The sequence below is a fragment of the Cyrtonyx montezumae genome, unplaced genomic scaffold, assembly GCF_038088225.1.
Source record: "Cyrtonyx montezumae isolate F1298 unplaced genomic scaffold, pur_monq_1.0 scaffold_12, whole genome shotgun sequence".
Classification (NCBI taxonomy): Eukaryota; Metazoa; Chordata; class Aves; order Galliformes; family Odontophoridae; genus Cyrtonyx; species Cyrtonyx montezumae.
In genome coordinates, this window is record NW_027071848.1 from 5,179,004 (window position 1) to 5,188,885 (window position 9,882).

At 45.0% G+C, this 9,882-nt stretch overlaps 1 protein-coding gene across 1 annotated transcript in view; it reads right to left on the bottom strand.

Annotated features, from left to right (window-relative positions):
- The window catches only part of ME3 (malic enzyme 3), a 113,661-nt gene extending 104,499 nt beyond the window's left edge, over positions 1-9,162 (bottom strand). The window contains exon 1 of the mRNA XM_065729957.1: positions 8,924-9,162. Coding sequence (XP_065586029.1) covers positions 8,924-9,124 — 201 coding nt within the window. The 5' untranslated portion in view covers positions 9,125-9,162. The remainder of the gene's footprint in view (positions 1-8,923) is intronic.
- Positions 9,163-9,882: the final 720 nt, after the last annotated feature.

Consider the following 9,882-nt stretch of genomic DNA (forward strand, 5'->3'; position numbering starts at 1 on the left):
CCCATTAAAGCTTATCTTTAAAATGCAATTAAGTTTTAATAAGTGGCCAGCACACCAGAGGTATTTTCCAGCAGCAGCCAGGCTCTTGCTGCTCCTTTCCAGCACTTTTGCATCACTTCTATTTATATGACAAATGGTTTAGTTAACTGTATTTGAAGTCGTAACACGTTAAACCCAAAACACCTACTTGCCTTTAGGGAGTGCAACCCAGCTTTGGTATCAGGCATGCATTCATTCTGGTTTCAAAATTCCAGTTACCCTTAACAATGGATATTTGGAAGGACATGATTCAAAGGCACTTAGGTAACTCTGAAGCTGCTACAAGGACTCTGCAGGACAGCCCCAAGCTCTCTGTGGTGTCTCACTTACTGCACTCATTTCTTGTCCAGCACCTCTCGTGAAGAAGTCCAGCTCTCCTTGCCCGTGTGCTGGAGAATGACTTTTGGCTTTGGAAAGGCAACAAAACACTTGTTGCTTGTAAGGAAGATGAGCTTGGGCAGACAAAGCTAAGACAGAGTATAACAAAGTGGAATTTCACACTATACTCTCCTTAATCTTATCCTTCTGTGACCAAACAATCTCCCACTCCTCAATTTTAGCAAGGCTCGATGCAAAGCTAAGTGAAGCCAGTGGAAAGCCCTCCAATGGGTTAAGCCTACGCTGCCACTTAGAAACCAAACAGCAGTGTTCAGGGAGATCTCTGTGTGATACCAAACATTTTTTTCCCTGTCCATAAGCTCATAAAAGCTGCTGGCATCAGCACATGAAGTGAAAGGCATGTCACACACATCTCCTTCTAATAAATACCGCTGCACATCACAACCTAGGCAGTGTATCAAACTTAAGAGGAATCTGTTGCACATGTGAAATGAGAAACAAGTCCCACTGGTACGTGCACTGAAAATGCTCCAATCTTAAAGGCAAAAAAAAAAAAAAAAAAAAAAAAAACCCACAACTTTTATTATTCTTTGAGCAAATGAGTTTGTGTTTGAACATGGTGTACTTGAGAAGTGTGTAAGATGCCAAGGTCAGCAAATTCCCTAGTAAGTATAAAGTAGCAGGCTCTGCGTAAGGCAAGCCATCAGCACTGGGATCAGCATTAACTTCTGCTTAGAAAAGACCTCCATAGACACACGGTTGATCCTCATTCATTGCTTCCCATCACTTTTGCCCATCAAGCCAAGCCCTCTGCTAGAGGCAGACACAAGAGCTTTCAATTCTTCTTTTCCATGTCATGATCACTTTGTTAAGGTCCTTATGCAAAATCCCCACCTCTCTCCTAGAAGCCACTGAAACTGCCAAACTATTCTGGTGGAACTATGAGTGTTTCTCATGTCCCTGCAGCTCTGCTGAAATCATTCCTGCAGGGAGAGCCTATACATTACTAGATAATACTTAGCTTTTCACATCACTCAGACTTACACTGTATCTAGCAACCATTGTCATTTGGTTCATTTTATGGCCACGTTTAGATACCTTCATGAAAAGGAAAAGAAGTGGCCCTTGTCCCTCCAGCAACTGTGATACAGGGATCTGATTCACAGAAGATGTGGTTTTATATCAGCAATTAGCTATGGATACAAATGGCAACATGAACACACCCAGTTACCTGTAGGGTAGGGTAGGAAATGGCTCACCAGAAAAAGAGGGGTTTTTTTATATGGTTGAGGGTTTTTTGCCTCTAAATTGAACCGACTGATCTGATGTAGTTGGAGATAAGAAAAAATAAAGAGTTGCTGAAAGAGGGGCTATGAACATCAAAATCCCTTTGTTTACCTTCTTCCCCCCCATCTAAATCAGCTGGCTTACTAACATACATGCCCCTCCATCCAGCCCCTGCTCTTGCTAAGACCATCCTGACAACAGACACTTCGACAAGATTTTGCACTATTTCATGTGCAGCCAACCACAGTTAAGATTACCTGTAGTTTTAACATTGAACACTTGAAATGAAGATTAAACAGAGCTTAATAGCTTTTATAATGAATTTAACCACCCGGAGAAGTGACAAATCCATTTGCTAAGCCAAAAGGTTAAAGTTCAAGATGCCTTGTCCAGAACATAACACTGCTGTATGTGAAATAACTAACTTCTTCCTCTGTTGCAAAACACAGTACAGCCCTAGCTGCATGTTTTATGAGGCTGAACAGAGTTAATCCATATGGACATATTACAAAACAGATTCATCACTTTATAAGCTGGACACATAGAAAAGAAATGCTGACCTTTTATACACAATACAGAAATTCACTGAAAATCTGTATGGGTGCCATAGAACACTGACCCTTTTTCAACATATGTAAACAAGAGCTGCAAAGGGAAGCAAAGCAGAGAAGGCAGATTTACAGGTGACTTCAGTGTCAGTGTTATTTTCTTTGTCAGAACCAGGTTGGCTCAGTTTATGGCCAAGCTTTGTGTTTGCTAACTGCAGAAATATAAAAAGCATTCCCACTGAAAAAAAAAAATTAAGGGAGAAGATACTATATTAAGCTGAAAATATCTAAGTCATTCATCAAAGTGTCATGTTGTCTGGGCAGAGAGATAGCAAGTGTCCAGGCCTCAAGAGGAGGCTAAAAATCAGAAGCATGCTCATGTTGTACTGAAGGACGTGGTTCAGTGGGGAATCCTGGAGATAGGTGGACAGTTGGACTGGATGATCTTGGAGGTCTTTTCCAACCACAGTGATTCTATCATTGCAAACCCCCAGGGCAGTTAAAACAGCCATTTGTCAATTCACTCCTGTGACATGGATTAAAACCAGCACAGTGACACAAAGAAGTGTCAATAGAATATCAGTGGAGAGCAGTGGCTTGTTTTAAGTTCACGGACTAAACCGTGGTTATACCAGTTGCCATCGCTCACACTGGGCTCAAACTGGGTCTGCAGACAGATGTACAGAGCCTAGGCATTCTCCGACACAAGGCACATATCTTTAGATGTCACTGTGGAATAGCATGGGGCCACAAGACCAGCAGCAGTGTGCCTTCTGAATGGCAACATGACTTACATTCCAGTTTATTTTCTTATTAAAGGGAAAAGACCTAAGAATTATTTACAGATGTGAGGAGGGGAGCACGAAGGGATAAACAGTATGGCAAAAATATTACTGCTGTGCATAAATATGAAAAACTGTTTTTATTGTGTTGAATCCCATTTATTGCACTCTAAATTTCAAAATACGCTGCACCGTTTGTAATTCTTACATCTGGTGACATGCTGCACACAAGCTGATTTACAGGAATTGTGGACTGCACTTGGTTGTGTCCGCAGATGAAATAGAACAGAAACAAAGCGTATGTAACTAGACAGAGTAAACTAAAGGTCAAACTATGCAACTCAGGTCATTCTGTGAATTTATAAAATGAGCTTCCCTACCCAAGTCCACCCCAAACCTAACGAAACCCACTTCTGACCCTCACTAATTTCAGTATATGTTCAAAATCAAGTAAGATTGAATTTGGTCCAAGTCAACCTCTGACACAAAACACTACAAATCTGCCAGGATCATTCTCTGTTAGGACGCAACTGCACAGCAAATACATCCTAAATCAAAACCAAGCCACCACATTTTACTCTTTGCTTCATCTTGTGAGCGAGCCTGGCCTGCCAGCACCCTCAGCTAGCTCACATCAGTTTGCTCCAATTCAGATTCATCTCCATGTACTGCAGCACACAATTTCTAATGTCAGTGGCATATAATTTCCTGCTACTCATGCAGGGAAAAGCTTGGAAGCAGTGGAGTGAAACCTGCTTACAGGAGCACCCCCACACCTAACTTACTCCTACCTCCAACATCCAGACTGCTTCCAAAGCAATCAGCTGGAGGTTTGCCACACATTTTCACTGGATGCAATAAATGGGAATGCTGAACAAGCTGTAACATTCAGCCTGGATCCATTTTAACTGCACCAATATCAGTTTTCATAGTATTGGCTGAAGAGGTCGTTACTTAAATGCAATTCTTATTCAAGTGTCTAAAAAGTTCAGCCCACCCAATGAAACACGAGGTGTGCTCAGCCTTGGCTCTGCCCTTACACCAAAACACAAGGGACCCATAAGAATTAAGGCTTCTCTTAGAAAAACCACAAGGTAGAAGGAAAGCAGCACAGGCAGCTGCCAAACTAACAGAATTCCACAACTTAAAGGCAATTTTAAAGGCATTTTTATGATATAAGCTGCTCAGTGAACAAGTACTTTGGTCCAAGTCACATTTTATTCCCATTAGAGTCTTATGATGGCCATAAGCATAAACCCAGAATGTATAAAACCTACCTGAGAGATACTCCCAAGCCCCTCATGACATTTACAGGTGCCAAAGGCAAAACAAGCACTGATGTTTGCAGGGCTGGTGAACCCGTGAACACAGGCAGACACACTCCTCTCACCTTGACAGCATTAGGCTTCCTCCACTCTTCCAAACTTTTCAAATGTTAGCTCCACAGTAAAGCACTGACAGGATCCCAAAGGAGAGAGCAACTGTGTTGGCAGGAGATACACAAGGGGACAGGAAGGCAGATGGCTGCCTGGTGCTGCAATAAGAGAGGGGCTGTGCTCCACGATGGGGAAGCAAAAGGACTTCTGCACGCTGCTGCCAATATTGGGAGCACACCAGCAGGCTTACTGTGGGCTCAATTTGATGACAATTACTATCTCATAGTCCCAAACTGGAAGGCACCTACAAGAATTGCTAAGTCCAGCTCCTGGCTCCACATAAGACCACCCAAAATCCAATTGAGAGTGTTGTCCAAATGCTCGCTGAACTCCAGCAGCTTGGGGCCATGTCAGGTCCAGGACAATGACTTTGCAGAGAACTTCATCTCCTATGATTTTATTAAGGATGGACAGCACTTCAAAGATAAGACCATTACTTGTCAGTAATGCCTTGAATTTTTCTTAGCATATTTCATCTATAGATCATGAAACATTTTATGCCTTGTCTCTATTTTTTAAGCACAGACAGTGACGAACCTGGGAAGGAGAGTGGGAATGTACTGAATCTGTTCACTTGAAGTCACAGTTTAAACCAGAGCAACGTGCTGCAGACCTCCTGCTTGAGATGGGGTTGGACCAGACGGACCCAGAGGTCCCTTCCAACCTCGAGTACTCTGTGTTTCTGTGACTACATAGCACAGGTAAGCAATACACTTTCCCCTGCACTCTCCCACTTTCATTATTTTCTGTGTGGGAACTCTTCAAGCCAAGTGTGGTTTCAGTGTATTTAAAGAACCCATAGCATTCTTAAATAAAGAAACAAATCCCAAAAACACAACCACAAAGAAGACCACAACAAAAACAACAACAAATAATGTTTGGTCTCCTCTAAACTTTGCTCAAACACAGACACCTGAAAAATAAAAAATAAGAGGACAGCCTCTAAATTCTGCCCATCTCATGCTCTTACACTGTAGAACATGAACAGATGGGAAGTCAACAAATGCAGGGAGTCACACAGTCACTCAGAATCCCTGTGCCCACCACAGTGGTTAAATGTCTACTGAGATTGCTAGCCAGTCATCAGGAAACTCTAGTTCTAAGGATGTAACTATGTGGGTTTAGATAAAAGATTTAATAATTTGAAAGAAAAATCATCTTTGATTTGACCTTACCAACAGACATTTCAGATGCACTGCCCTTGAACTAGTTGCTAATTTTGCTTAAATGCAATCACTTCATTAATCCAGCTAATTTTAGGCTGATTTCATCCATGTGCAAGACTGTGTTAACTCGTCTCAGCTGCAATGGCAAATTACTGATGCCATGTTCAAAAAACCCTTGATTTGCTTAATTCTGATCCCCACAAAGCTGAAGGACAAACAAACCTTCTGCATCTCAGTGATGTGTGCTGCAGTAGATTTCAGCGCTCACTGCAGAAACCCAGAGCAGTCCTTCTTCATTCTTACAGAAGCAGAGTGGTAATTCTGCTTTGATAACTCACTCTGATGCTTTGTGGGAAATCAAGAATACAGAATGCATTAAAAAAATTAAGAAGTGGATAAGACACGTCTCATCTTTCCTCCCAGAATCTGAGTGCTAAGATAAATCTCCTCGAGGCTGAAGAGAGGCTTGTGTCCCAGTGGATCCAGTACTGCTGCTGCCCTGGCCCATGGCCAAAGCTTTCAATAGATCCTCTGGAGCCAGCATGCACTTGGAATGGTCCCACCAGTTCCCTGTGCAAGACATTTTCAAAAATGTTTAGGATTTCCAATTTTGCAGCATTCAAAGGCAGGAAAAGAACTACATGATTTAAGCTACATGATTTCCTTGCACATGGCTTCCCCAGTGTTGCAAAGGAGATCTTTGACATAACTGATAACTGAACCAAGTCCCAGGGAAGGAACCCATTTTTGCCTTAAGTGAAAGTCAATTTTGTCCTCTAAATTTTCCCCAGAGCATTCTAGTCAAGAAAGATCTTATGCACAATGCAGACTGGCCAAATAATTCATGAACGTTTTGCTATCCCTGCTTACTATAGTGCTCATATCCCTTACAGCACAAATCTAGCTAAGTACAGAGTAAACAATGAGCAAAGAAAAGAAAACAACTGCAAACTGATGTCCATCACCAGTTTTTTCCTTTTCTCAGGTAGGTTTGGAAAACAGATGAGCTTCTCAGAAGACAGTTTGCTTTTACAGATACTGAGCATGAAATTAGAGAGGACCTGGCAGCAGTGACTTCAAAGTCTAAATGGTTTCCACAAAGCAGCTTTGACATAGCAGTCAAGCAAAGACTTGGATCAATAACTTTACAATGTCAATCCATCTGTGATTCTGCTGGAGGGATGCAGTCAACTTCGTTGAATAAACCACCACATAGTTCATAGCTTTAGACTGACCCTTGAAACTTCACACAAAAGCCATAAAGCAGCCAGTGCACTGAACAGAGCAGCAAAACACTTGCTGCCCTGTGTCTTTTTCCAAAAAAAAATTTCAGAGGCTCTCAGGGAGAAGTGAGGAGTAGCCCCTACAGAGCAGCTTTCAGATGAAAACTTAGATAAAAGCAAGGTCCGCTTCAGACAAATGGCAGTGACCCCCAGCAGCCAGAGACATAACCAGTAACTGCTGTGCGATGAGACTACAACAGTTGAAAACCTATCAAGATCCCTAATTCTGATTTAACAGCACTGCAGCAAGGCAGAACAAATGGTCATCAATCATAGCTTGACCGCCTACAAACTGGTTGAAGAATCCTATTTCAGCTGAAGCTTTTGGAGTGTCCCTCTGTGGAAGCCAGATCAATTTAAGAAATGTGTTAGACTCCCATAGTTGTATGTTATCATTTCATTATGTGCATGGGAATTTCTTCACAGTGCAGTGACGGAGCACTGGCACAGCTGCACAGAGAGGTGGTGGAGTCTCCTTCTCTGGAGACATTCAAGACCCACCTGGATGCCTACCTGTGCAACCTGGGCTAGGGAGCTGCTTTGGCAGGGGGGTTGGACTGGATGGTCTCTGGAGGTCCCTTCCAATCCCTACAATTCTGTGATTACGTTGAGAAATGGTCTAAGTATTAATGTTTCAGTTAAAACTGTTACATGTAATGCTACTATAAACATTAGCTATGTTATTCTCTACAATTAAACAGTAAAGAAAACAAGGCAGACACTCAAGATAAGCCCTGCAAACCACGTAAGAAACAGTAACTCATCAGCATTGAGAGACAGTTGGCAATTCCTCTTCTCTTCAGCCTCGCAGACATTTATTGTATAATGATTCAAGCAGACGGCCTATAAAGTAGTTCCATATTCTATAAAATCCTGTGTCATTGTGCACCTCTGTCCTCTGGGAATGCAGCCATGGCACTCAGAGATACCAACTACACAAAGTAGAAGCTGTGATCCAGTCTACAGCAGAGAGGATGACACGGGAGGCAGATCAGTCGTCGCAGCCCCAGCAACTATCAACACCATGCTTACTAGCTGCAGATTTTAAAGATTATTAACATATTGGTATTTATTTATAACAACATGAAGTAGAACCAAACATTCTTGAATTATATATTTGTATAAACCCAAAGTTCACACTCAATTGATTCTCAGATCATGGAAAGTGATGGAAAAGTAGCGTGAGGCTAAATTATGGGATTCATTTTATACAACTTATGGATGTCATTGAAAACTCTCCTCCTAAAGCTTTTAGTTTTATAAAAAGCAAACAAACAAAAACCGACACTGAGCTTTCAGCAACACTGAGAATAAATTTATCTTCATCCCTCTAGAACACACTACTTTGGTAGTGGAGTTCTAACTGCTGTAGGCACGCTAAGGCAAGAAGCATTAACACAAGAAGAACCAAAACTGGCATTGGGTTTTTCGAAGTGCTCTCTCCTGACCTTTTCTCCCTCCGTTCACTGGGTGACTGAAACAAATGCCAAAGGCACTCCTGGCCATCCCAGGCTCTTCCAGTGCTACCACCACCACGATGGCAGCAGATGGAGAGAAGCGAGGTGACCAGCTACGAAGGACAAAGTCAGTGCCTGTTTAGGAGGCAACCACTTGCAACTTGCCTTGAGTACTGTCAAGTTTAATGCTCTGTAACAGGTACTCCTGCGTCCCTTGAGCATTTCCCAAGGGTTGGGTCTTGACGATGGACACAGATGGAAATATGGATGGCTCAGGGCATCCGCTACCCAAGCCAAGTGCCTTCTGCCAACAGCCCACTGAATAGTCACCAGCGCATCACATAGAGTATCTCAAGTTGGAAAGGACCCACAGGCATCACTGAACCCAACTCCTGGCTCTGCAAATCCACTCCTGTGTGGGAGTGCCCATACCCTGGGCAGCCTGCTCCATGCCTACCGCCCTTTGGGGCAGAGCCTTTCCCTCACCCCCACCCGTCCCTCCCTCGACGCAGGCCGTTCCCTACCCAAAGCCCGCATCACAGGGTGACACCGCAGCCGGCACAGGGCCGTGCCAAGCGGCACCTACCTTGTTGAGGTGCGGGTTCCTGGTGATGTCGTAGCCTCTCTTTTTGACGGCCAAAGCCTCGCTCCGGACAGCCGGGCTCCCTCCGGCCGGGTCCCCGCTGCCCCGGGCTGCGCTGAGCAGCAGCCGCCTCCGCCCGGCCCCGGCCCCGGCCCCGACCGCCCGCAGCAGCCGCCCCGCCGCCCCGCAGCACAGCGGCCCCATGGCTCGGACCTGCGGACACAGAGCCAGCGGACACGGGGATGGAGGGCGCGGACACGGGGCGGACCCCGCGCCCAACCCGGCCCAGCCCAGCCCGGCCCGGCCCAGCCCGGCCCAGCCCGGCCGCGCCGGTCCCGCTCCCCGCGATGCCCCCGCTGAAGCGAAAGGAAACCCAGGAAGCAGATCCCGGCCCGACCCCGCTGCGGCCGCCCCTCCTCCGTTACCTGTTAAGGGCTGTGCCGGCGGTGGGGGAGGAACGGGGGCTGCCCGCCTGGGCTCCGCCTCCGCCGGCTGCCCGAGGGCCCAAAAAATGAACGTATGGAAGGAAAGAAATCATCATCCCACACGTTCATTTCTCGGGCGTTCTCGCCTGATGCTGCCCCGCCAGGTGCCTTTGTTGGAACAGCGTTTTCTGAGCTCCCTGAGCGCTCACCCGCGCCAGAACAAAGAATGGAGCTCGCTCTCCGTTTGGATCTGGATGCTCTACGTTAGTCTTAATAAGGAGCATCATAAGAAAGAAACCAGACCTGCAGTGTGGTGTGTGGTGGCCCTACAAACCTCGCTCCCTTTTAGCGTCCATCTTATCCCCGGAACTGAGATACCCAAACCTATTTCGTCTTGCAGACCCTTCCCTATAAGCATTCCTGAAACACCCTGGCGTCATTGTGCCAGCGGGAGCATCAAAAACACAGGAAAAAAAGCAGAAGATATAAACAGATCTTACTTTCTAAGGCAGGCAGAAATGAAGCACGCAGTTCACT